At 36.9% G+C, this 27,918-nt stretch overlaps 3 protein-coding genes across 5 annotated transcripts in view; 2 read left to right on the top strand and 1 right to left on the bottom strand.

Annotated features, from left to right (window-relative positions):
• LOC122298770 (mediator of RNA polymerase II transcription subunit 12-like) overlaps window positions 1-7,345 on the top strand; it is a 38,919-nt gene extending 31,574 nt beyond the window's left edge. The window contains 5 exon segments of the mRNA XM_043108632.1: window positions 168-1,441; window positions 1,444-2,764; window positions 5,559-5,663; window positions 5,665-5,884; window positions 6,497-7,345. Coding sequence (XP_042964566.1) covers window positions 168-1,441; window positions 1,444-2,764; window positions 5,559-5,663; window positions 5,665-5,884; window positions 6,497-6,943 — 3,367 coding nt within the window. The 3' untranslated portion in view covers window positions 6,944-7,345.
• A 3,233-nt stretch (window positions 7,346-10,578) lies between these two features.
• Window positions 10,579-11,828, bottom strand: LOC122298787 (elicitor-responsive protein 3). Its single transcript, XM_043108648.1, has 4 exons — window positions 11,762-11,828; window positions 11,560-11,625; window positions 11,312-11,450; window positions 10,579-10,926 (listed from the first exon to the last, which is right to left on the bottom strand). The coding sequence occupies exons 1-4, from the start codon at window positions 11,826-11,828 to the stop codon at window positions 10,740-10,742; spliced, it is 459 nt and encodes a 152-aa protein (XP_042964582.1). The 3' UTR covers window positions 10,579-10,739.
• Window positions 11,829-13,636: 1,808 nt separating this feature from the next.
• Window positions 13,637-26,593, top strand: LOC122298776 (beta-amylase 7). Of its 3 annotated transcripts, none has more exons than XM_043108636.1 (11): window positions 13,637-14,139; window positions 16,844-17,492; window positions 19,012-19,299; window positions 20,183-20,260; window positions 20,449-20,652; window positions 20,938-21,132; window positions 23,147-23,311; window positions 24,374-24,634; window positions 24,954-25,172; window positions 25,389-25,608; window positions 26,203-26,593. In XM_043108636.1, the coding sequence occupies exons 2-11, from the start codon at window positions 17,055-17,057 to the stop codon at window positions 26,229-26,231; spliced, it is 2,097 nt and encodes a 698-aa protein (XP_042964570.1). In that variant the 5' UTR covers window positions 13,637-14,139; window positions 16,844-17,054; the 3' UTR covers window positions 26,232-26,593. The 3 variants fall into 3 exon arrangements, with proteins under 3 accessions (XP_042964570.1, XP_042964571.1, XP_042964576.1); XM_043108637.1 differs by lacking the exon at window positions 13,637-14,139 and adding an exon at window positions 15,322-15,880; XM_043108642.1 differs by lacking the exon at window positions 13,637-14,139 and adding an exon at window positions 15,902-16,481.
• The last annotated feature ends 1,325 nt before the right edge of the window (window positions 26,594-27,918 follow it).

Here is a 27,918-nt window from a genome sequence, read left to right as displayed (position 1 = left end):
TCTTTTCTCCTATGCATATTTCTTCTTGCTCATCTCTGTGTGTGGCTTGTCTTACTTATATCTGGTGCTGTGATGATGCATGACTTGTCTTACTTCTCTATATCTTGGTACTGGAGGATGCAATGAACTTAGCTTGTCTTATATTCCTAAATATTAATTTGGTTCAGGTATGAGAACATACTCGTTGCAACAGATCTTATTCCTCAAACCTTGTCAGCCACAATGCATCGTGCGGCAGCAGTTATGGCCTCAAATGGAAGAGTTTCAGGTTCAGCAGCCCTATTATATGCTCGATATCTGTTGAAAAAATATGACAATGTGGGTAGTGTCATAGAATGGGAGAAGGATTTCAAGGTGGCATGTGATAAGAGACTTCTTTCTGAACTTGAAGCTGGACGGTCAGCGGATGGAGAGTTGGGGTTTACACTTGGGGTTCCTGCAGGAGTTGAAGATCTTAATGAGTTTTTCCGTCAAAAGATGGTCGGTGGAGGTCGGTTATCAAGAGTTGGTATGAACATGAGAGATATAGTGCAACACCATATCGAGGATACCTTTCACTACTTCCTTGGTAAAGATAGAAAGCTTTTGACTGCTGGTCCACCAAAAAGTCCCGTCATTGACAAGTGGGATGACGGGGATCAGGTGGCTCAACTAATAGTTACGGGAATAATGGACTGTTTTAGGCAGACTGGTGGTGCTGCTCAAGAAGGGGATCCATCTTTGGTGTCTTCTGCTGTTTCTGCCATCGTTGGCAATGTTGGACCAACTATAGCGAAAATGCCTGATTTTTCAGGCATTAATAATGCAAAATTTTCATCTGCTACAGGGTCATTGAATTTTGCTAGGCACATTTTGCGCATCCATATAACAAGCCTACGCCTGCTTAAGGAAGCTCTTGGAGAGTGCCAAAGCTGTGCATTTGAGATAGCTCTTGCAACAGAAGCTTCTTCAGTTCTTGCGGGAGTTCTTTCACCTGGAAAGGCATCTCGCACACAGTTTCAACTGTCTCCGGAAGCTCATGATTCTAAAACAAACATGTCTAATGAAGTTTTGAACAGTTCTACAAAACTACTTGGAAGAGCAACAAAAATCGCATCTGCTGTTTCTGCACTTGTGATTGGGCTGGTTATTCATGGGGTTACTAGCCTGGAGAGAATGGTGACTGTCCTCCGCTTAAAGGAAGGATTGGATGTAATTCAATTTGTGAAGAATACAAGATCCAGTGCAAATGGTAATGCCCGTTCAGTTGGGGCTCCAAAGGTGGATAACTCGGTTGAAGTTAAAGTGCATTGGTTTAGGCTGCTTGTTGGAAACTGTAAAACTATTTGTGATGGATTGATTGTAGAACTCTTGGGTGAACCATGCATATTGGCTCTTTCACGGATGCAGCGAATGCTTCCTCTTAGCTTAGTCTTTGTACCTGCCTATTCAATATTTGCTTTCTCATGTGGTGGCCATTCATTGTGAACACAAACCTTGCAAACCGTGAAGACATCAACCAATTATATCAATCTTTAACAGTGGCCATAGTTGATGCTATAAAACACTTGCCTTTTCGAGATGTATGTTTGAGGGATAGTTGCGGTTTCTATGATCTTGTTGCTGCAGATGCTATTGATGCTGAATTTGCAGCCATGCTAAATTTAAATGGTTCAGATATCCATTTAAAATACATGGCCTTTGTTCCTCTCCGTGCTAGGCTCTTCCTAAATACCATCATTGACTGTAAAATGCCACAGTCACTATTTGTACCGGAGGATGGGAATTGGAGTTTCGGACATGGTGAATCAGAAGTTCAATATTCAGATAAAGAAACAAAGCTTCTGGACAAGCTCGTGCATGCCTTGGATACCCTGCAACCTGCAAAATTACATTGGCAGTGGGTGGAGCTCCGGCTTCTTTTGAATGAACAATCACTCCTTGAAAAACTTGACAGCCATAATATGTCCTTAGTGGATGCTTTACGGTCATCCTCGCCTTCTGGAAAAGCTGCTGCTTCTGAGAATGAGAACTATTTTATTACCATTATCCTCACAAGATTACTGGTCCGACCTGATGCAGCACCTCTTTTTTCAGAGGTGGTTCATCTTTTTGGACAGTCATTGGAAGATTCAATCTTGCTGCAAGCTAAATGGTTCCTAGGAGGACCAGATGTTCTTTTTGGTCGGAAAACAATCAGACAAAGGCTAATTAGTATTGCTAAGAATGAAGGTTTTTCATCAAAGGCCAAGTTTTGGAAGCCTTGGGGCTGGTGTAATTCTGGATCTGATTCCAAGAGGGGAGGCAAGAAGTTTGAAGTCACCTCTTTCGAAGAAGGAGAGGTTGTTGAAGAGGGAACAGACTCAAAAAAGTATGGAAAAGGGTCTACTAAAAAATTGGACATGGAAGGTTGCAATGTCCGCCAGCAGCAAGTTACTGAGAAGGCTCTCATTGAATTACTTATTCCTTGTATAGATCGAAGCTCTGATGAATCACGGAATACCTTTGCAAGTGATCTAATCAAGCAGTTTAATACTATTGACCAACAAATAAATGCAGTTATTCGTGGGGCAAGTAAGCAGGCAGGGACAATGCCTTCTGGAATTGAAGGACCAGTAAACAAAGGAAATAATCGCAAAGTTATAAGAGGTGGCAGTCCTGGATTAGCTAGACGTCCTACAGGCACAACGAACTCTGCTCCTCCCTCCCCTGCAGCTTTGCGAGCTTCTATGTCGTTGCGCTTACAGTTACTCCTCAGATTTCTTCCAATCATTTGTGCAGATGGGTAATTATACAAGGACTATTTAGTCTTCATTTAGTAGCTTTTTGCATTTTTGGCATGCACTACCTGTTGCCTGTATGGTTCATTGCTAGTCCGAATCCTTTCTACTATAATCTGTTCACATATTTTTACTCCTTTGCAGTTGTCACTCACCAATTATGTTGTGTTGAATCACTTGTTAAGTTCTTTTGCTCTCGCTTTTTTCCATATATTGATAATAATTAGATCTAAATTCTAACCAATACCCTTTTTTGTAAGGTTTACAAAATAGCTATTTTCCTTTTTTATTGACACATTGCTTCAAACAGTTATATTCTTCCTGATCTAACCTTACAAAAAATTTTATTGAGATAAGTACGTAGGCATAGCCCAAGTACACAAGAAGTATACAAATGAGTAAACCTAGTTACAAGTCAGTAACTAGAGAAAGGAAAAAAAAAAATGGTGAGCAGTAGTTACATTGAATACAATGGCCGAATCCCAAAGAAATAAGGTGTTGAAAAAGAAACATCTAAGTTTGTCCACCTAGCGTTCCGTTCTTCAAAACACCAGCCAATCCTCTAAAACCAAATATACCACGTAAGGCATAAAGGAATCATTTTTTCTTTTATAGGTAATCAAGAATTTTATTCATAAGAAAAGAAGGCAAAGCCTGAGTGCACAGAACGTATACATGAGAAGTACCTAACTAGGGCTTACAACCGAAAGTAGAAAAAAATCATGGACATTTAGACCATTAAAATTAAAGATCCCCACCCATAAGAACAAGGTTTTAAAGAAGAGAACTTTAAGCTCATCCTTTGTCCTTTCGCAATCCTTGAAGCTTCTTTATTTTGCTCCCGCCAAACGCACCAACACATAAACATAAGGGCCATCTTACATATTGTTGCCACTTGAAGATTGCCTTAGAGTCCTCTTTAGCTTGCTAGAAAATCCACTAGCCTACAAGGTAAGGCCTAGGATAATCCAATTCCTACAAAAAAATCATCCCACAAGATCCTGGCCACCTTACAATGTAGAAGCATGTGATCTACTAATTCGCCATTCTTTTTACACATGCAACACCAGTCCAACACTATTACTTGACGTTTCCTCAGATTGTCTATAGTAGGAATCTTGTCTAGGGAGGCTGTCCAAACAAAAAAAAGCTGCTTTCAGAGGAGCTTTCATCTTCCATATATTCCTCCATGGAAAAGGTGTCATACCCTGGCTAGTTAGAACTTGGTACTCGGTAGAATGATCTAACTGTGAATCTACCTTTCTGGGAGGGGCTCCAACTGATCTTATCTATGGTGCCCTTAGTCAGCCTGGCAGAATATAGTAAGACAAGGAACTTGGTGATAACCTCCAATTCCCACTCTTGTGCTACCCTAATGAAATCAACATTCCATTGTGGGGAGCCATGAGAGAAGCCCAAGAGATCTGCTATTGAAGCATCATTCCGTACAAGGTAAAAAATGTCATGGAATGCTTCTTCGAGGCTTTGTTCACCGCACCATTTGTCGTGCCAAAATTTGACTTGAGAACCATCACCTACTTCAATATGTGCATGGTGTAGGAAAGTCTCCCACCCTTTTCTAATTTGTTTCCACAAACCCACCCCATATGGTCCACGTACCACATTCGAGCACCATCCTACCCAAACTTTGAATCTATATCTGACTTTTATAGAGCCCCCCTTTCTTGTTGGTGCTGCCACAACCATTTACCCAATAGAGCTTGATTGAACTTCATCAAATTACAGATCCCCAAGCCAGCCCCATATATTGGTGTGCAAGCAATTGTTCACCAGATGGAATTTGAAGTCGTCCCCCATCCACCCACAGGAAATCCTTTTGTAGCTTCTCAATACGATTGGCTACCTTTGTGGGGAGTGGGAACAAGGACAAAAAATATGTAGTTAGATTAAATGGTACCTTTGATAAGAGCAAACCTACCCCCTTTAGATGAGTATAACCTCTTCCTAGAAGCCATTCTACCTTCCACCTTTTCAATCATAGCGTTCCAAATCCCCTCCAATTTGAATGAAGCACCCAATGGTAAGCCACGATATTTCATAGGTAGAGAAGATATGTTACATCCCAAGAGATGAGCTAGATTCACCGCATTGGGGACAGCCCCCACTGGCACCAATTCAGACTTTGTAAGATTCACTCTAAAACTAGAGACATGTTCAGAACAAAGGAGAGCTCTCAAAGATTGAATGTGCCCCTGATTTGCTCCACAAAAGATGAGAGTATCATTGGCGAAAAGGAGAAGATGCAAGTATCAAAGATTGAATGTGCCCACGAAGGGATCATGTCCCTTCTTCTCTGTGTTTCTCTACATTTTTCATTCAGTGATTCCATGAGCTTGATTTGGCAGGTTGACTAATGATGTACTGCTTAGGAGTAGTTTTCATGCTCCCTCATTTCTGTTCTGGGACCTGTACATTCTGATGGTTGAGATTTCACCTCCCGATTGCTAAATGAATCTGTTCTATTTAACAGTAGGTAAGTATGTGCTTGAAGCAATTTTTCCCTCGATGCTTCGCAAAGGATGTCAAACAAGTGCCACTGAATATTATTTCATACACTCGAAAAGAAAGAGAGAGGTTCTCTGTTACTTTTATGGTAGTGGCATAGAGTATTATTGCTGAATTGGTTATATTGCATGATCAAATCAATTTTGGATTCTTGCTAATGGTTGTGCATAGAAGCTCATTAGTATATTTTTTTATGAGTAACTCATTAATATTTTAAGAGAATGAAATAGCTGACACACAATTATGGCTGAGTTTCTTATATGAAATTGGCAGGGAACGGCGGAATATGAGGCAAATGCTTGCCCCCATAATACTTCGTCTCCTTGGAAATCGAGTTGTGTATGAAGATGCTGACCTTTCATTTTATCAAACACAGCCATGCAACCAAGATGGAGGTGGAGTCCTCTGCAGAAGCTTCTTCAGCAGCCTTGGCAGGTTTTTCTGGCGATAGTCTCTTTGATTGGTTACTGTTGGTTTTGCATGGGTTGTTGAGTAGTTGCCAGCCTAGTTGGCTGAGGTCAAAGCCTGACTCCAAGTCAAGCAATGAATTTACCAAAGAATCTCCTGGATTTGATTGTGAGGTAGCAGAGGCTCTGCAGGTTTGATTCTTTAGAGCATACCATTCAATATTAATGTGTTTCCTTGGGTAGTACTGGCCTGGGTTTGAATCCAGCTTCATGTTAATCAAGAAACATCTACTTATCACCCCGTCCCAAATAAATATTTAAACATATATAAATAAAATGAAAAAAAAAGTAGGAAAAAACCAAAATGTGTTAGTAGATGTGTTGCACAGATAACGTGACTCAAAGTTGTCTGTAAAAAGTGGTCTTACAGTATACACTCGGGGTCCAAGAATAATTAATTTTATGAAGATACACATTGGAGATCCAAACTCCCGTAGATCATCCATCAAATTTTAGTATCCACAATGTGTATAATGTGTTACAGTGATTATCAATATCTCTAATATACTTGAAAAGGAAATAATCCTCAACACTTAATGGCAAGGATCAACTACATATACCGGGCATATGTAGAAGTTCTCTTCTTTCTTTCTTTCTTTCTTTCTTTCCTTTAATTTTCTCTATCTTCAAATTATTATACTTAGTCCCCAGGCTTTTTCCCCCAATCTTCATTTATTAAAGTTGACCACATTGTCAAGTGGATTAAAATGATCTTTCTGTGTTACATGTTATCAACCAATGCAGAATGACTTGTATCGGATGCAACTGCCTGACACAATTCGGTTGCGAATTCAGACTGCAATGCCTATTCTTCTTCCTTCTGTTTGTTTCTCTGTCTCTTGCCAGCCACCATCTGTTCCTTTTGCTGGCCCTGCTTTGCTTCAATCCCGCATCTCCTTACCTGGAGCTCATTCATGCCCTCCTCAGAGGAATATGGGTCTTTTGGCACGAACTGCAACCAACATTTCAGGGAAATTCAAGCCTTCGCTCTTGCAGCTGGATCATGATATGGAAATTGACCCATGGACTCTCTTGGAAGATGGCGCAGGCTGTGGGCCATCATTGAGTAACACTGCTGTGATAGGTAGTGGTGACCATGGTAATCTTCGAGCATCCAGCTGGCTCAAGGGGGCAGTGAGGGTGAGGCGGACAGACCTCACCTACACTGGTGCCATGGATGATGATAGCTGATAACATGATTACTTCATTCTTAATTTGGCTGGAGTATATCTATCTCTCAGCACGTAATTGAAGGTTCTAATTTAGTATGCATAATTGGCATCAAGATTAGCATTGCCTTTCTTGCTTTTGATGATGAAAGAAACTGTTGAGAGGGATATTTGTTGGGGTTTTGCGGTCCTTGTGACAGAAGTTTGAAGATAATGTTCTAACACAGCCCATCGGATTGAGTCTCGGGCCTTCCTGACTACTAACCCTTAAATCACCCCCATACAGACTGCATTTTCCAAGTTCAGTTTGGGGTGCTTGTATATATAGAGATATTGTTTCACTTTACCAATTGATCTCAGTAAAATATCTCAAGAATGATCTGTAGCGGTTCCACGCTCATCAATCAATTTTTGGTTTGATCTCTCTCTCTCTCTCTCTCTCTCTCTCTCTCTCACACACACACACACACACGTGTGCACGCGCGCATGCAGGCAAATGCTCATGCACATCTCCACATGTTATGCATATAAACATATATACATTTGTATATGTACACACACATTTACATGCAAAGCTATGTGTAAACAATTTTGCTTCGTGCGTGTGCATTGAAAGTTTACATATTCTCTTCTTCCAGAAAGGGGGGCTCACCTTTCCATTTATGAGTGTCTTAAAGTGTTTTTCCCATTGCTAAAACATGAATTTCTTTTATATGTAATTGAGAATGTTATTGAAAAATGCGAAAGGCACAGCTCAAGGAGACATATACAAGACAAGCCAAATACAAGAAGTTAATTGGTTATTTTTTCCAAAATACCTTTTGTATTTTTTTTTTTTTTGGAGGAAAATGACCTCTTTATTTAAAAAACCCTCAATTGTGGTGGAGGAAAATACCTTTTGTCTTCACAATAATTGTATTGAGTTCATGTGCCTTTGCACCTTTAAATTAAAGGCTAGTTTGGAATGTTAGTATAAAAAAGTGGGTGAAGAGTTATCCTTTCTTTATATTTGTGCCTTTTCAATGTGAACAATCTTTATGGAACCGAGAAATATTTCGTATGCTTTTGTTCAGAACGATTTTGAGTTGTCCGAGCATTCAAAGAAGTAAAATGCCAATCTGTGGATGCATCTGACAGAATGGCAAACACTATGAACATATGGCTGTATAACTTTTTGTGCAAATATATTGCTGTAATTTTGAAATGAAGGGTCTGGAACTTAAGCTAATTTTTCCTGTAGTTCATGTTTACTTATTATCGCTGTTGTCTCTGGTGCTTTTCTAGACTTACCCTCATTAAAGCTGTGCCATAAAACTACTATTATCAGTTATTATTTGATACTTATTTTCCCTTGTTGGGTTTGTTGTGCTTATCATATCCTTAGAACTCGTATTGTGATGTGCTTTTCAGAAATCAGCTAGTTTGAATATAAAATTAAATTTGGGGAGTGTCATCTTTGATGGACGATTCATATACTGTTCGTGTATGATAGTTTTGATGCAGTAATGGATCACCGCAGGGCGCTGGGCTGTTTATGGTCAATTTCACATCTAAAGTCTGACTTTTAATAAAACAGATGAACGTCTTTACATTCAGTATTATCAAGAGTTTTTTAAATTTACTTTTAAAAAATGAAGGCCTGTAGAGGGGTGGAGTGGGTTTGAAGTCAATTTTACCTGTTAATTTAAAGAAAGAGCTCAAAATGGAGCCTTACTTTAGTATTTTGGAGAGATCCCAGGTATGTTGGACCTCTTCTGTATGGAGTAAACAATCTTGAAATGTTCAGCTTGGTATTGGTTGCCATGTCAATCCTATTAGTTGCCATTTATTTGGGATTAATGCTTTGGTACAATCTGAGATCATATTTGCTCATTAACACCTCGTTCTTGCTATGTTAATCTCTTTGTATTTGGTTCTCTGTTTTTAAAACAATAGCTGTGCTAATGTAGAGCATAGAACTCATGACTCTGCAGCTATGCCATCCAGCTTCGAAATTCATCCCAGGAACCTGGGGTTTTCTCTTCTCTGAACCTCACCCTGACCAGGTTTTGCTCTCACTTGCACTTATGGGCATGGAATCCATTGCTTTTCTTAATGGTGGTTGTTGATATTTTCTGATTCATTTTTATACTCACACATGAATTCATCTTGATTTTGCTGGGTTTCTTTGAGGAGAATGCTTTACAAACAAAGAAACAGCACATTTTGATTCCAATTGGACTAGAGAAGGTGTAGTAGTAATTGGTGGGTTGATCACTTTGCCTTTAGCTTAGAAGTGGAATTATGCCTAGGTTGTTTATACTTTATTGTTGTAATTTCAGTTCAGCGCTGTTGATTATACTAGAAATAAATCAATAACTGGTGGAAAGGGTAATGCTCATTTCGCTCTCGTCTGTTGTCATTGCAGGAGTTGTTTGAACACCACAAAAGAAAAATGTGTACTGATAAAAATCTTTCCATTCTTTCTTGAAATATAACATGGTTAAGACCGTTTTCTTCTCTTAAGTGGAATGAATTGCATCTAGAACGTTGTAATTTTTTATTTTTTTATTTTTTTGGGTGGTTCGAAGTGCATTGTGCACTAATTAAGCAAACTGTCCATGCTCCTATTGAGTGTATATTCTTCTTCTTTTCTTTTACTTTTCCTGTGGTACTGATTCTAATTTGAGAAAACCGAATAAGGAATTCCCTCTAGTTCTGGACCTTTGGGCCTCGTTTCAATTCTTAAAAATGCATTCCAAATGTGTGCTATATGAACGTCTAGGTTTAGGCGCTGAGTTGTTCTTGCTGTTGGAGAACTCAGCTTTCTGTGTCTCTCACATGGGATCCTGATAGTAACCTCCTTGTGGGTTTGCGTGAGGAGTCAGACTTGTCTGAGGCTTCTTGGCTCCTATAATTTTAAGTGGAAACGTCACTTTTGTCCTATTATTTTAGCCCCATTTGGATAGACTTCGATAGTACACAACGTGTGTTCACTACTTTGCTTTTCACACTGTTGATTTTGCTTTCCAAAGCGATATTATGAGTATACTTGGGGGAAGAATTTTACCCAAGTGGTACTTTGTTTTTGCAAACCTTCTAAGTCAAACGCTAAATTTTCGAACTCAGCTTGATGAAACCGCTTTTTTTAACGTTAGATTGGAAAAAGTTTTGGAAATTGAAAATTCATGACAGGCACAACACCTTGAGTGGTAATTGTGGTTGCATACTCCGTACTAAGGAATAAGCATTGTCTAAAAACCACCTTGAGTTCACACCTACTTGAGGTCTTGGCATCCCCTTTATGTTATGTTGGAGATAAAACATCCTATCTCTTTCAAAGATGCCATTTTACTTATAAAAAAAAAAAAAAAAAAGATGCCATTGTCCTAGAGATCTCTGGAGCTGATACTCGTTCCTTGTTATGTTAAATACATTTGGAGAGAGGAAGAGAGAGAGAGCCACAAAGTAAAAACTACCTAAAACTTCCAACGTGCTTGAAATATGCTAATACCAACTTCGAACATGATTGGCAATGTTTGATACAATAATCAAATGTTAAAAAACATATAAGAAAATGGGAAAAAGGGAACATTTGCATGAATTTGCTTTGATTCATCTCCCCATCAAACATCTCTACGATTCATCTAATTTTTCTGCGTACTGTTTGAGTCCTTTCGTTTGCAGAAAAACAAGAGCTTCCCCTCGACATTCTCCATAATTTGACCAGGGTGCTACATATGGATTTTCTTGGTTCGTTTTCCTCTTCAATGTTATCTCTTGACTCTACTACATTTACTTCTTTCTGCAAAAGTTAGTGTCTGCTTAATTATGCAAAATCAACAAGAAGAATTACGATGAGACTTTAATCTATTGCCATTAATTCTTACATTTGTAATGAACTTAATCCCAATCTTTATCTGGCCCTCGTAGGTATCATCGTCAAGCACCACATTATATGGAGCCGGTTTTATTTCTATAAAGTCTCTGTCGGCTCCCTCTAAAACTATTCCACCAAGGTAAATCCTGCAATGCAAATTGGATCAAACACAATAGATTAATCTTTTATGAGCCTAAGAGTAGTAAATAAAATAGTGTGCTGCTAAAATTGGTATGGACATGGTGAACAATCCAAATCTCGGCTCCCTCTAAAACTGTTCCACCAAGGTAAATCCTGCAATGCAAATTGGATCAAACACAACAGATTAATCTTTTGGAGAAACTTAAAAGAGATTTGGATTGTTCACCATGTTAGTCACCATGTCCATACCAATTTGAGCAGAACACTCCTTATATTTACTACTCTTAGGCTCCTAAAAGGTTTAATTCTAGAACAAACCTCAGAGGAAGCAAAAACATAGCATCAATTCTAGTATAATAAACCTCGTATGGCTGAAGGAAAAGACATTACATTGTTTCACCAATAAATGCACTTTCTCTGAGGAATTCTGTGTCCATGATTCTTATTTTGAGATGAGTCAAGTTTTTCCAATCAGACAAAGGGAGCTCAAATATGAATTTTTCATTCCACCAAGCCTTATCATCTTCACCTGCACAATGAAACTTTGTTAATAGGAGCAGTTGGATGACCTGATCATTACTAGCATTTGGTTTCCACGAATACAGCAACATATTGGAAAACAACAGCATGAGCTAAACCTGATGATACTTTGCTTCTATGTACTTGAGTTCCACATTCGATAACAACATAATACGATGGGGTTCCTATGATGATAGGATCAAATTCAAACTGTTAGTGATTTCTAAAATGGAGGGAAAATTTTGTCTTTAATAGGAGAAAAAATGACAACAAAAAATGCAGCATTCTTTGCACAAAGACAGTTAAGAAGAGAATTTATACCAATAAGGTTTGTGTGTCTAATGCCTTCAGCATTAACAAGAAGCACTTCAAGGATGCCTCCTCTCATGTGTGTGTGTATTTTGTGGAATGTGAAGAGAGAAACAAAACGAGAGCATGAGATCTCATGGAAAAGGGTCTCTATGATGCTGTATTTGGGAAAGAAACTATGATGGCAGTTTCATTTGTTCATTGAATACACAGTTACATCAGTGAGGGTTTTAAGGTACAATATATCAGAGGAAATGCCTCATTAATGGACTTGAAAGTGTAACTTCATGATAAATGTTTAGTAGAGTAACATACTTAATGATACTTATTGTAGGACAATGCCATACGTTTTAGTAGGATTCTTCTTAGCTTACTCAAACAATAAGTTTTCATATACTGTTTTTCTTTTCCTAATATTTACAGCATGTTTTGAAAAAATGGCTGCCATTGTGGAACTGTTGTCCTTCAACATTTTTTGACTCGCCTATTTTTTTTTTTTTTTCTATGCATTTTTTTAGGGACACCAACCCTATTAATTAGGGGACTTTTGACCCCTAACCTTAATTATAATGGTTCCTAAGGGCCATAGGTAGGACCATTCTGGTAGAAGGCCATTGGCTTATGACTGATCCATTGAATAATGAAGTTTGCATATAATTTATTAACGGAAAGATTGATTGATTTGATCAAAGTTCAATTTTGAGAGAAGATTTTCAAAATTAGAGTTTTAAGGATTAATATATTTAAAGAGCAAACCACGATGACTATCTTAATATTTAACTCCATTTATTTTTAAGTTAGTCTATGTATAGTCTCCATTTGGGGACTGTTTATGCAAGTACATATAATTATATTTAAAAATATTTTTAAAATTATAATAATATCCTTTTTAAAATGATTTTTTTTTTTTTTTCTATTTTACCCCATTCATCAATAGGATTGCACATGTAGTTTCCCACTCAGGACTATAAATAGAATTTCTCTTTAAATATTAAGATGAGATAAGATAAGATAAAAATATATTTCTATTTCAAACCATCCTAGAGTGAATTTCAAGAAAGATAAATATTAGATAAAGGATTGAAAAGTAAGCGTGATTTGATATTCTTAAATATATATATATTTTTTAAAATCACAATTTTATTAAAAAAATACTTTCTTAATCACTAAATTAAAAAAAAAAAAAAAAAAACTATCGGGATAAATGCTCAGGATCCATTTTCGGGATCCCAAGCATTTCTCTTTAGATTATATTTTATATTTGTGGGAGATTTGCATTCCTAATATATGACATTAGAGACGGGCAGATTTAGCAAGCAACAACTTGTCGTTCAAATTGAAGTAATGTTAAAACAAGGAAGATTTTTTCGAGTTATTGTTTCAACTTGAAGGCATCAGGTATAAGATTGATATTGATAAACATATTAAGTATGTCATATAATATTTATTGTTCATTTTACATTGCTCAAAATATTTATATAGATAATAATAAATATTATAAAATTCACTTAGGCTTCGTTTAGATGTTCAGACTATTTCAGATCATAATTGAATAATAATAAAACTATTTATTAATAATAGTATAAATTTGAAATAGTAATAAACTATTTAAAAATAATAATAAAATAGTTTAAAAATATCTGCAGACATAACCTTAATGTGTCATTTCACTGAAAATTCTCCAGAAACCACGTAAAACTTATGCATTTGCATGAATTTTTCTTATTATTATTATTTTATTTATTTAATTATTTTTAGAAAATTAAAAAATGACATTTAGCAGGCAAGCCCAGCGCCAGCCGTGACAGAGTAGCAGTACTCAAGCAACAAATCTCTGGCTCACGTGATCCCCGCCTTGCAACCAGCTGCAAAACCACCCAAATCTCGTGCACTTCACACGTGCGACACGTTCCGCGCCCACTTCCGTTCTCTTCGCTTTCCCTCGCTTATACACACGCCTCGTTCGTGCCAAACCCTAACCTCACACACTCGCACAGAGACACGCTCGCCTTCCGCCCGCACACGCGCGAAACCCTAGCCCTCGCATGCTCGCACGCTTTCTTACTCTCTCTCCCTCTCACCGGCCGGACTTGACCGCTATGCTCGCCGGATAATCTCACCCCTCTAGCGCTCCTTCGTTTTTTATCTCTCCGGACTCCGGCTTCTGGGTTTGAAACCTCGCCGGACGCCGGTCGCCGGAATTCGACGTTCTCGGCCGTGAATTCTGCGTAAGTTTTGGTTTTGGAGTTAAGAACGCGGATCTGGTTGAGGGTGCTCTGTTGAGCTTTGATTGATGACTAAAAGTTTGAAATTCTTGGAGAAAAATAGAGAATTAACGGCTTGACGAGTCGCTTGAACTTGATTATCCGTGTTCACGCTGACATAAGAAGGTAATTATGATATCTTGGGGCTTGAAGATGAATTTACGGTGAAAACAAGTATTTTTTTTTTTGTTTTGTTAACGGTCTTTTTATTTGTTTTTTGTAGGAGATAGAATTTTCTGTTCTTTTTACATTTTTTTTTGGCTTTATGGTATTGTACAGTTAGAGAGTTGAGCTGAAACTCCGTTTGGTATGTGATGAATTGATGGAAAAGTGAACGATAAGCTCAACTTTCAGAAGTCACTCATTTAATCTGGGTTATTTATTTATTTATTGTTTTTTTTGTTGTCCCATTAATTATAATCGTAAAAGATATCGTCATTTTAGCTTTTATTAGGATGGTTATGATTTGGCCTTCAGGGACGACTCGGATATGCTGAAACCTGCTTTTTGAGAGGCCAGGAGCTGCCATGGGGACAAAAGTGTTTCATTTTCTCTGTTGGTACTTTTGTCTTGGTTATTGCGAGTTTCGTTTTCTATGGGCATTTTTAGTCATCTTGAAGTTCATGATGGTTGCCCGAGAATGGAAAGATATGAACTATTTTGGTGGATACAGAACATAAAAATAGCGGCTGGATAATGGCAATACTGAATAACACACTTCGATTGGGGCTGGAGAAAGACCACAGAACAGTTTGGGATTTTCACATACCCTGCACTTCTCTATCCTAGCGTTTTCTTACAGAAACAAAGTCACGAACACCTTGACTGCATACACACAAACAATTTAACTGTATGATAACTGCTCCTGCACTAACCCCACTGGCATAGGCACAAACACTGTATCACGATATTCAACATGGGAACTAGTTCCCCACGACCTCATTGAATCTTATTTTTCAATTAGAAGGGGCTGTATATGTTTTGCAGTACCACCCTGTGAATACTCCGTTGGTATGAAAAGTTTGCCCGGCTCTCCAATTTGACCTGCAATAATACCTACAGCTTCTCCTCTTAGTCCTATCATTCTAGCTTCTGATCATCTTTACGTATGTCTTCAGAGTTTTCTTCACTGCTTTCTATAATCAATATTTGATCATGTTCAATTATGCAGACTTGTGATGTTATTACACCGATGGCCAAGTGGAATCTTTCATTACAACTGAAAGCTGAAGCATAATCCCTTCCCTCAGCACCACTGCATTTCATCCCAAGGGGTTGGACTTTATAGGTTGTGCCACTGAAATTAACTTCTGTGCATCTGATTTTCCCTCCTCCTTCTTCCTGGACAGCCTTTCGTCTGTCATTCAAGCCACCACAAACAATTCCTCAAAGTCTTGGGTCTGGCAGATTGCACCTCTACGACAATTTCTTTCTTCAAACTGCCAACAGGAGTTCCAAATGAAGCTCTTTGAGGCCAACTGACATCTTGATCAGCAAGCTTTTCAAAGTCTCGTTGAAACTCTCTCACTGTCCCTCGTGGTTGAATATATGAAATAGTTTCTTCAAAATTCTTGTACTCTGTAGACCCAAACTTGGGCCTCGAGTTCTCATTCAAAAGGTTCCCAAGTGACTTCCATTCCTTATTATGTAGTCATTGTAACCACTGCTACCATTGATTCGCTTCACCTTCTAAATGAAAGGAAGTGAGGACAACACACTGGCCCTGTTATCCCTCAAGTGGAGTGGAAAATCCATCTTGATGTACTTTTGGAAGGTTGTTTGAGAGCTTGAATCCTCCTTGCAACTTACTGTTTATGAGGACGATCCTGCGTTATTGGAAGAAGGTGGCTTCTTTGAATGACCACGAGTATGTGTCAAGATGCTCATAATCTCCTTCAATAAAGCTTTGTTTCCCTCCGTGCGTGAGTTTGTACTCTGGACATCAACCTCCATTGACAAACAGCCTTCTGTACCTCTTGACCGTTGGCTTCTACTTTCTCTATCCTTTCCTTGGTCATGGTGATGCTCTGATACCAAATGATGTGTCCTAAATATAAAAACGCTGACTGGATAGTGAAACTACTGAATAACACTCCAATTGGGGCTGGAGAAAGACCACGTTACAATTCAGGATTTTTCACATACCCTGCACGTTACTTTCCTAGCCCTTTATATAGAAACAAAGTCATAAACACCTTTAATGCATACACAAACAATTTAACTCTCTGATAACTGCTACTGCACTTACCCTGTGGACGTATGAACCAACACCTTATCTACAAGACTGCTACTTCTCCATCTACAATATTCGTCCCCACTTTTTACCAAGACATTAATTGCTTGGATTACTTCTTCATAACTGCTGCTAGCTCATGGGCTTCACAATACTTCGGATTGGGTTTGCAAGTCCTCTTAGGCCCCCCATCGTTTGAAGTGTAAAGCAAAGTCTTTGCATCCTGGTTTAAAAGGTTTTTATTTGGTCCTGTTTGTTCAGTCTGAACTTCAAGGGTAGAAAAGAAACTTGTAAAGGTTTTATTTTTGTTTTAAAGGAGCTGTCTTTACCCTTTGCTTGCATGTTTGAAAACAGTGTGAAAGGAGAACAATGCAAGCCTTAATTAGCTTTCTTTATGTTGTTATTTTTGTTGAAAAATAGAACATGAAAACCCTCAACTTTCTGAAGTTTCCTGGTGTGATTCTGTTAGATGAGCAAAATTCTCTCTTCTTGACTTCATAGTAATTACTATTATGACGTTTGCATTTTTTTCTTTTTCCAAATTTTCACTGAAACTGAATGACTTTTGTTTTTTTCCTGAATATTTTTCACGTGTAGTTTGAGATGTGATTAATCTGAAGTTCCCAGTTGCTGCCAGAAAATATAGAATCTGCCTGGCACAAAGTTATTCCCAACTATGTTGCTGCAGTTTTTGAACATTTATAGTCATCTCATTGCAAATGTTAAAAGTTGAGTTGCAATGGAGGCTTTGCAGCAGAAATATTAAAAATATACTTGCTGATGAGCTGAGAATCAAGGAGGGGAGATAATGGCGACTGACATGCAGAAATTGATTGGTACGAGTGAAGAAGATGATGATGAGGAGATGGATATGGATGTGAAAGAAGAGGATGATGATGAAGAAAATGGAGAGAAGCATGCTGCACCAGTGATGGTAGGGGTTGGAGGGATGGTGACCGGTAGTAGTAATAACCAGTTTCAACACCACAACCAGCAAACTCAAGACCAAATGGGCACCCCAGGTGGAGGCACTCGGAGGTGTAGGCCACTGGAAGAGAAAGAGAGAACCAAGCTAAGAGAGAGGCATAGGAGAGCGATTACTGCAAGGATCTTGGCTGGGCTACGGAGGCATGGCAACTATAATCTTAGAGTCAGGGCTGATATCAATGATGTAATTGCAGCTTTGGCAAGGGAAGCAGGATGGGTTGTTCTTCCTGATGGAACCACCTTTCCTTCAAGATCTCAGGTACTTATCCCTCAAGAAAAAGTTCTCTCTCTCTCTCTCTCTCTCTCTCTCTCTCTCTCTCTCTCTCTCTCTCTCTCTCTCTCTCTCCCCAACATTGTACAAATTGGAGTTGTATTTTATGTAAATGTGAAGATGTTGTATTCATGCGCACTTGTTGCCCTATTTGGCCATATCTTATGCATTTGGTTTTCAGAATGTAGCTTTTTAATTGGGTGGTCAATTCTTTTGATATTAGAACCTTGCCAGACTAGTTCTAGTATTAAGCATATGGGTAGAATACCCAAACCTTCCCTGCATTTAGATAAAGTTATGGTGATATCCATTATATATTTTTTTTAAAATTTTATGCCAGTGGACTTTGGCTCGGATGGCGCCGGCCCCAGTTTCTCACTGGGAAAACCAGGGTTAGAAACCCCACCCTGATGCCTTGGGAAAAAAAAAAAAAAAAGGATGTGAATCTGCACTTCAGTTTCATCACAAAAGATTCTGGCAACAAAAGTATAGATTGTTGATCTCATCCTTGTAAGTTTTGACTATAAAAAGTTAGGGAAAATCACACTTTACCCTCTTAAACTATCATTCATTTTGGAATATGATCGCTAAGCTAACCAAGTTGTCATTTTGCACCCAAGTTTGGAACATAACTTGTAATTCGGCCCTCTTAAAGATTTGGATGTTACAATAGATGAAAAATATATGTCGAGGCACTATCTTAACGGTTAAATCTTCATCCAAAAATTTAAGATTGTACTTAAGTTTTGAAGAATAAAAAATAAATAAAATATAGCATGATCTGCGTAGAAAGTGTAGAAACTTATTAATGAAATAGTTTTACATCTTACATTATTTTAGTAGTGTCATTAAACATGATCTATCAGTAACCCCTAGGGGTGGCTCAAGTGGTGAGGACCTTGGTCTTATTGCTATGCTCCCTCCAGATCTAATGTTTGAACCCTTGGGTGCAAACAATTTCTAGGGGCCACGTCCCATTGGTGAAAAGTTGATGATTTACCTGATCCATTTAATGAGGACATGTTACACGGGTCCATGATTTAGCCAGGTTAAAGACATGTTGTGTTTGCATGGTCTTCGGGATTCCTCATCATAAAAAAAACAATAATCTATCAGTGGCAGATTGACTGAAATTATGCTTTATGTAAATATAACACTGCTAAATATGAAAAGAAAAGTGTTAGAACCCAAAGGAGATTGAAGTATTTCATCATTAACAATTTTAATCATGAGATTCTTTTAATATTAGAAATAAAGATTATGACCTATAAAAAAAAATTATTCCTTACCATAAGATTATGTTACATTTGACTCTTCCATTAATTTACATTTGATGAAATAAGGTGTTATGCACTGTTTACTTATCCTCTGTTCTTAGATCTACAGTAAATACTTTTCCTGCTTAATATAGTTGGTGAGGTTCAACTCCTGCATTTCTGTCATCCTCATTTCTAACAAATTCCAGAAAACCTCAAAACTGGGATTGTTTTCTCCACTACTTTGACAGGGCTCAAGGCCTGTTGGTGGTGCTGCTGCTGTGGTGACTTCATCCCCTTCCCAAATGGTGTCACAACACTCTCCATCTGCTTCCGTTAGAGGAGTTGCTTCTGGTTACCAGTCCTCGGTAGAGTACAACACAGGTCGTATGAAAGGTGTTTATATTCCGAGCTCATCACCTTATGATCTATCTTCGAGTGCTCGATCTCATACTTCATCCCTGGTGGGAGATGGGGGAGAACCAATTGAAAGTCATCCTCTAATTGGCGGCTCCATGAACAGCATTGATGACAAGCAGGTACTAGGTCTAAGTTGCTTAGGGTTATATAATATGAGATACTCATCTATTGGTATGCCAATGTATTTTCCATGAAAAGAAAAATATTGTCCCAAAACTTGAACATGATGTTTATGCTACTCTTTAATTAAAGATCATGTCCAAGGAAACTAAGATATTGCACTTGCACATTCTCTCATCCAGCAAGATACACCATTTCATGGCAAGATCATGCATATATCTTGTATTCAGCATGACCTTCCAATATTTCTAATAATTGTGGCATGAAAATAGTGGTTGATTTGTGCTCCTGTGCAAGAGGAATGAGGAGTACGTGGCTCATTTTTACCCTATTTTGGGATTGTCAATGCACTGTTGAGTGGCTTTTTCATATGGGTGGGTTTGTCATACCAGAAGTATTGTGGACCTTTTTAACTCTTGGAGAAAGCTAGCTGGCATCCCACAAATTGTAATGGTATGGAAAATGGTCCCTACTTGTCTCATTGTGTATTTCAAAGGAAAGGAGTTATAGACGTTTTTGAGAATTGTGAATGGATGGTGGAGTAGTTCAAAACTTTCTTCTTCAACATTTTCTCCTCTGGACAACTATCGACTTTAACTGGCTTAACTTTCATGCTTTTCTCGTATCTTTTTCCTTTTACATAGGTGTATTTGTATGCTTCTTGTGTACTTGGATTGCTCCTTTTGCTCCTTTTAATAAAGTCTTATTACTTATAAGAAAACGCTAGCTCATGCTCTTAATAATATCTCAAGAGGGTAACATTTATTCACACTCTTGATGATTTGTTGAATCTGACATAAAATGGTTCTTTTAGACTTGTATCTTTCCTTCTTTTTTTTCTTATTTCTCAAGTTTTTAAACATTCTTCTATTCTTTTTACAGATTGTTGACCTACCCTCGAAGTTACTAGAACGTAATTTTGCTGGAACCACTCACGTTCCTGTTTATGTGATGCTACCAGTAAGTTGTTTATTCCTATTCCTACTCTGTTACTGTAGATCTGGTGTTGATTTATCTGTCCTTCAACACCTTACATTTCTACTCCATGTACATTGTACATACATTACTCCCGAATAAAAACTAACTGCTATATACCTGTTTGAGCGCTTCTGTCAGTTCTGTAATTGTGCCTCACGTTGTTGATGCAGTTGGGTGTCATTAATATGAAGTGTGAGCTGGTTGATCCAGATGATCTCCTAAAGGAGCTAAGGGTGTTGAAATCGATTAATATTGATGGTGTTGTGGTTGATTGCTGGTGGGGCATAGTAGAGGCACATTCTCCCCAGGAGTATAACTGGAGTGGTTACAAGAGGCTCTTTCAGATGGTGCGTGAGCTTAAGCTTAAGTTACAGGTGAGTCATACACCTATTAAAACTGCTCTCGGGTGTGTCATTAGTGCAGTGTGATATGGTGGCGGGGGAGAGTGGTGAGGATTTGGATTGATATGGTGCTGCTGTTGCTTGTGTTTTTGAGCTGACCGGACTAAGGTTGTGGAGTGTTTTTATCACTATTTTGTTAAACAGTTACAGGTTTATACCTGAGATGCAATTAATGTTTGTCACTTGTTTGTACTCAAATTTGTTAATTCTTCTGAATATTCCTTCCACTGCTAAATCTCAAGTGTCTGATTGATTCAGGTTGTGATGTCATTTCATGAATGTGGGGGCAATGTTGGTGATGATGTTTGTATTCCATTGCCCCATTGGGTGGCAGAAATTGGTCGAAGCAATCCCGACATATTTTTCACTGATAAAGAGGGAAGACGCAATCCTGAATGTCTCTCATGGGGAATAGACAAGGAACGGGTTTTAAGGGGTCGAACTGCAATTGAGGTACTACATTCTTTACATTTTAAAATTGATTGATTGTCTTCTAGTTAAGGCTAAGCGAAAATCTGATTCCGAATCCGACTTAGTTGGAGTCAGAGTCAGTATTGTTTTTTTTTTTTTCAAGTCGGAGTCAAAGGTGTCGCTAGACCGACTCCAAATCTGACTCCGATATTGTACATATGCTATAAAAATATGTATTTATTTATATATTTATCATATATACTAGTATATTTATATAGCTATATAACTAGAACTTATATAGTTAAATTCAATAATATACTAGTATGAGTTAATTATTATAAAATAATATGCTTATAGTATAATATAAGTAAACTAATAATAGTTTAGTATATATATGTAAACATCATAGTATTACCACCATACATAATCAAGTGTAGAAATAAGTTAGACACTAATATTGAAATGAGCCTAGTATAATAAGTTAATAACAAAATATTAATTTACTAAAATATAATAACATGTAATTAGACACTAGAAATTCTAGTATGTAATTAAGTTAAGAAATAAGTTAGACATTAGTATAATAACATGTAATTAGGCACTGTAGTATAAGTCTTGTATAGAAATAAATTAGACACTAGTATAGAATAACTAATAAATCTATATAATAAGTTAATAACTCATAATACTAATTTACTAAAGTATAATAACATTAATTAGACACTCTATTATAAGTATAGTATATAAATTAGTTAGACACTAGTGTAGAAATAAGTCTAATATAATAAGTTAATAACATATAATATTATATTATAATAACATGTAATTAGGCACTAGAAATAATATGTAATACTATAGTATGATAACATATAATTAGACAATATAGTATGTCTAGTATAAAAATAAGTTAGATATTAGTATACAAATAAATCAGGAGTGAATGATTTAGTTTTAGTTTTTAATTTTTGGAAAAACTAAAATGAAAGCCCCCAAAAAATACTTTTTTAAAAATGGGCTAAATATGAAGCTAAAAAAAGCCCAAATCCAACTTTGTTCCGAAGTTGGAGTCGGATTTAGGGGGAATCCGACTCCGACTATGTCAATGCTCACCCCTGCTTCTAGTGTATGAGCAGTGTGAAACGTGGTTAATGACTTTAAACATTAAATTATGTTTCATATAATTTGAAAGCAAATGTTTCCATCCATAATCTTGGTTTTTTCTTTTGGGCAAGTAAGAAAGTATATTAAAGAGAACTTTACAGAGACAAAGGGGGCATGCCAGAAAATACAAGGCTAAGCAAGCCAAAACATAGGGCGTAAGTTCCCATGGCAATCTTTTGAATAAGTAGATGACCATCTTTTGAATACGTAATATAAGTTTTAGTAATGTTCATAAAAAGAAAGTACACTTGTACGTCAAATGCACCTAGTTAATAAGGAGAAAAGAGCCAGAATATTCTGGAAAATTGGACTAGAAAGCAGTGGAAACTAAAATATTTTGTCATTCATTGTTTGGGTGTTGGTGGTCTTCGGGGTAATATACATGTTGCTGCGGTTTGGGAAATGATTCCTCAATGTATTATATGGTGCCTTTGGATGGAGAGGAATGGTAGGTGTTTTGAAGACCAGGACTGTTCTTTGGATGAGCAGAGAAGATTCTTCTTCAACACTCTTTTTCTTGGGTTTCAGTTATTGATCGTAATGAGGATAGTTTCCACAGTTTTCTTGTATCCATTTCTAGTCCCTAGATGATGCTAGGTTATATCGTGTATACTTCCTATGTACTTGGGCTATGCCCCTTTCCTTTTAATAAAATTTTCTTACTCAGAAAAAAAAAATGTTGTCATTCAAGTGCCAGGCTCATTGAAGCCAAAAATGCTTTGGAGTTCTCTTTCACATTCTTTAATATCCAAACCATAACTCTGATACAATATTGGCACTTTTTCTCAAAGGAAAGTCAAAGAAAACAGTGTGGGAATTACTTTTCTTTTTATGCCATGAGTTATAATCTCAAGCATAGAAGATTTATTGCTTTATTCTTTGGTAAATGGTGTAGGTTTACTTTGATTACATGAGAAGCTTCAGGGTAGAATTCAGTGAGTTCTTTGAGGATGGCATCATTTCCATAATTGAAGTTGGACTTGGACCATGTGGGGAGCTACGTTACCCATCTTTTCCTGTAAAGCATGGTTGGAGATATCCTGGTATCGGTGAATTCCAGGTACCTCTTGGGTGATTCTGTGTGTATATTTTAAGAGATATGTCTGCCATGTTTGCGGCATTAGCTGGTACATATTCACAAGTTGCTCTTGTATCTTTAGACATGCATGGATAGGTGTTGCTCTTGTAAATGTCCCATGTTGGCTTTGCCTATTTTAATAAAATTCTTATTTACTGATAAAAAAATAAAACATATTCACAAGTTGCTCTCTTCACTGTTTGGCACATGCATGGTTTTTCCCCCTAGCCAGATGGCATACCTAGATTTTTTTTGAGATTTGTTGCATCTTCCATGTTATTTGCCTTTTTTTTTTTTTTTTTTATTAATAATGATCTTTTGTTACTTACAAAAAATTAAGATTTTTGTTTGGTGAGCAAATGATCATAATAGTGGTGATTGTAGTGCTAATAGTAATGAAAGATGACTTACTACATAAAAAGATAGAACAAAATATGACTTAACCAGTCAAGTCCAATCTAGAGCGGGCTAGGAGTTTTCCTGGATTACATAATATACACGGTTCTGACTGGAGGGCTTGTGCATCCTGAGTTTACTCCCCAGAGATGGATCCAAAGGTGCCTTGGTGACGTTCCACATCATCAAAAAATAAAACAAGGCTTAAAGTTACTATTACTTACAATCTTGCAGTGCAATGTAAATGATCATAGTTTGAGAAATATCTTTTCCAGATGACATCGGTTTTCTTAAAATTAAATGTTATTTTCTTGTACTTATAAAAAAGAAATTTTCTTATGAAAAAAAAAAAATCATATTTACTGTTCAGCTAGGTTTCTTTATAGATAGATGGAGCTCCAGACAGGAAGTTGTTTTAAAACATGTTATAAATGTTTGTTTTAATGGGCTGCCCTTTTCGTTGAGGAAATGAGCTTATTTCCAAAGTATTGTAGTCATGGGTGCAGAATAAGAAATTTGCAATTGAACATGATAACCATAAAATTTACTGTTTGATATTCATCTCAACTCATTGTCACCATTGTCTCTTTAGAGAATTCATGTTTGCAGTTCTTGAGATAGTGTCATAATTTTTCCCTTATTTTCTAGTGCTATGATAGGTACCTGTTAAGAAGCCTGAGAAGGGCAGCAGAAGCTAGGGGACACTCGCTATGGGCAAGAGGACCTGATAATGCTGGTTCCTATAATTCCAGGCCTCATGAAACAGGTTTCTTTTGTGATGGAGGTGATTATGATGGCTACTACGGAAGGTTCTTCCTCAAATGGTATTCTCAGGTTTTGGTTGATCATGGTGATCGTGTACTTCACCTGGCAAAATTAGCTTTTGAAGGGACCTGTATTGCTGCAAAGGTGAGTTACCTTTCTAAAGTCTGCTTATTTTACAGGAAGATGCCTTTTTTTTTAGTAATTAAGATCAAACAGTGCATTTAAAATTTTCTGTGTGATATTTATTGGGTTTTGGTAATTGTTTCACTTTCATGAAAGTAAGCATGCTAAAAGTGAAAATGCTATGCACATTCGTTTTTCATGATATTTATTGGGTCTTGGTAGTTTCGCTCATTGTGGCTTAATTCAGTAAGTTCTTTTGAATCCTAATGTTTTGAACTTTGAATGTGGTTACTAATAATGGGTTAATTCAGTTTTTTACCATATTTTGATTGCTGAGCAGCTACCGAGCATTCACTGGTGGTACAAGACATCCAGTCATGCTGCTGAATTAACTGCTGGGTTCTATAATTCTTGCAATCGTGATGGTTATGCTGCAATTGCAGCCATGCTCAAGAAACATGGAGCTGCTTTAAACTTCACATTTCCTTTAGTACAAATGTTAGACCGTCATGAGGACCTCTCGGAGGCATTGGCTGATCCTGAGGGCTTAGTTTGGCAAGTAAGCATATAATATTCAAAAATATTGATGTGCTTTGTTATTTTCTTAATTTAAGCTTGCAATTATGTTGGGGAAAGCCAGAATATTTTAAGACAGCTTGTGTGTCTCTCTTCTGGTATATTTGGAGAATTATTTTGCAAATTGTCGCTTAGATTCAACCATGCAGACTTGTTATTGGAGTTTTTTGGCAATCAGCATCCTAATTGTCTATTTCAGGTGCTGAATGCTGCCTGGGATGTTTGCATACCAGTTGCAAGTGAGAATGCACTTCCTTGTCTTGACAGAGTTGGCTATAACAAGATATTAGATTACGGGAAGCCTACGAATGATCTAGATGGGAGGCATTTTTTGTCCTTTACCTACCTTAGACTTAGTCCACCTCTTATGGAGCAACAAAACTTCGTGGAATTTGAAGGGTTTGTCAAGAGAATGCACGGTAAAAGCACTTGAGACACTATACTTTCAAATATTGACAGTTTCGATTGTTCAGGTTTTATTTGTTTTACTTTTCTTTTGAACACCCATTTGATAGGGAGGGAATCAGTCCTTGTGTCTACTCTTGTCCTGGATTAGAGATTTGTGTCAGCACAGATTTTAACCAAACCAGTCTACATGTTCCTCTTGAATTGAGATCATATAAGGTGTAATGAGGAAGCCAAAATGCTGTACATACAAAACTGGATATATTGGGTATCAAGCACTTACTGAACCAGTTCAACTTATTGAAAACAAGTAAATAACTGTTTGGCTTTTTAATTCCTGTAGGAACTTTTGGATGATCTAAATAATTTTTTTAAGGTCAGGATGACCTACACAATTAGTAATTGTTTATGGAAGATAAAGCATGTCTTCATGAGTTTCTAGGTATGGTGGTATTTAGGTTAATTATGAAGGCGTTGAATTCATAAGTCATCTTTGATTAAATAGATGAATTAGAATCGTTTCACATGATTGAGGCCACCACTCTATAACATTCTGAATGCAGTAATGAGTCGGAATTGTAACTGGGTTTGTCTCATCTTCACTGCAGGGGAGGCAGTTCATGATCTCCAGGGATAGTGGGATGCAAGAACCATCTCCAGAACGTGAATTATATATCTCCCCCACAAAAACTTTGGGGTTACTGTATTGCAGATTAGGAGAATATTATTCGTAGTTGCTGTTATCTATAACAGGTAATTGATAACTAGGCTGGGCTAATTTTTTAGTCAAACAAAACAGAGCACAGCCAAGATGTAAAAGTAATCTATATTGTTCTTTTTTTCTTTTTCCTTTTAAAGTAATCTATACCTAGATGTAACACAATCCCTTGTGCATGCATCATGCAGAATCTTCATTAGTGAATTAGATCATTGAGTTGTGCTACTATAGCTTATGTTTGTTAACCTGAGTAAATATTCAATATATATCATTATTGGGCAGATCCTGTTGATGCTTTTTCAGGTCCACTCGAGTCGGCTTTCATTTGCAGTTTTGTTAGAGCTGACAAAATGCTGGTCGAGGTCGAGCTTTTGATTTTTATTTATTTATTTATTTTTAAGTAAGAGATAAATATTATTGATATGCATGAAATAGGCATAAGCCGTGTACACCAAAAGTATACAGAAGAACACCTGAGTACAATCTAAATGTGATGAATTAAAGATAAAAAAATCATGAGTGTTGTCCCCATTTAATACGATAGCGGAAAACCAAAGCAAGAAAGTGTGGAGAAAAAAATTCTTCAGCTCCTCGCTTGTACGTTTCTTATCATCAAAACAACGTGCATTCCTTTCTTACCAAATACACGACATCATACATAATGGAATAATCTTCCACACCGCAGTCACTTGATGAAAACCTTACAACTTCCTCTAACAACCCAACAAATCTACCACCTTCAAAGGCATAACCCAAGGAACATTAACAATTTGAAAGATCTCATCCCACAACCCCCTTGCTACCTCACAATGTAATAGAAAATGATTCACATATTTTCCATTCTTCTTGCACATATAACACCAATCTACCACTACACAATCACCATTCTTCAATTTATCTGTGGTCAAGATCTTTCCATGAGTAGGGCTGTAAATGAACCAGTCTGTTCGATAGCTCGCTCGGTACTCGCTCGGTTAAACTCGAATTCGAACTCGACTTGTGAAAAAAAAAAGCTCGTTCGTTAAAGTAGATGCTCGCTAGATTTGTAAATGGCACATACTCGACAAAACTCGACTCGACTCGACTCGACTCGACTAAGACTCGTTTAGACTCGCTCGTTTATACTCGAGTCGACTCATTAGCTCGACTCGATTAAAACTCATTCATATATTAATAAATATATACATACACCTATGCATGTATATATGTATTAGCTAATAATATAAGCATACCACTTTTATAATTAAATATATAATATGTATTCTAATTACTTATGTCTATATAGTAAATATACTTCATAGGTATATTTTATAATTTGTATAATAATTAGTTGATAAAATTTAATAATTTCATATACTAATATGTGGAAACCATATATGAAATAGATATATTCTATCATATTAAGTATATGTATTAATAATATATGTAGGCATATAATATATTATTATTTTGGATAAATATCAACTAGTTAGATATTAATTATTTATAAATTTTTTAAAATTTTATAATTTAATAGAGGTTCTACTTGTTAATTGTATAAATTCAATATTAATTCTTTTTTATTTATTTATTTAATTTATTAATTATTAAATCTTATTAAAAAAAA

The sequence above is a fragment of the Carya illinoinensis genome, chromosome 2 (assembly GCF_018687715.1).
Source record: "Carya illinoinensis cultivar Pawnee chromosome 2, C.illinoinensisPawnee_v1, whole genome shotgun sequence".
Lineage (NCBI taxonomy): Eukaryota > Viridiplantae > Streptophyta > Magnoliopsida > Fagales > Juglandaceae > Carya > Carya illinoinensis.
This window is presented reverse-complemented; position numbering and strand designations above follow the sequence as displayed.

Excerpts from the sequence above, each read along its gene's own strand:
- LOC122298776 (XM_043108636.1), top strand. The coding sequence starts at position 17,055 with ATGGCGACTGACATGCAGAAATTGATTGGTACGAGTGAAGAAGATGAT. Across the intron at positions 20,653-20,937 it reads AGCTTAAGCTTAAGTTACAG|GTTGTGATGTCATTTCATGA; the intron begins GTGAGTCATACA and ends TGATTGATTCAG. Across the intron at positions 25,609-26,202 it reads GTTTGTCAAGAGAATGCACG|GGGAGGCAGTTCATGATCTC; the intron begins GTAAAAGCACTT and ends TCTTCACTGCAG.
- LOC122298787 (XM_043108648.1), bottom strand. The coding sequence starts at position 11,828 with ATGAGAGGAGGCATCCTTGAAGTGCTTCTTGTTAATGCTGAAGGCATT. Across the intron at positions 11,626-11,761 it reads TAGACACACAAACCTTATTG|GAACCCCATCGTATTATGTT; the intron begins GTATAAATTCTC and ends CTATCATCATAG. Across the intron at positions 10,927-11,311 it reads GCATTTATTGGTGAAACAAT|GATTTACCTTGGTGGAATAG; the intron begins GTAATGTCTTTT and ends TTTGCATTGCAG.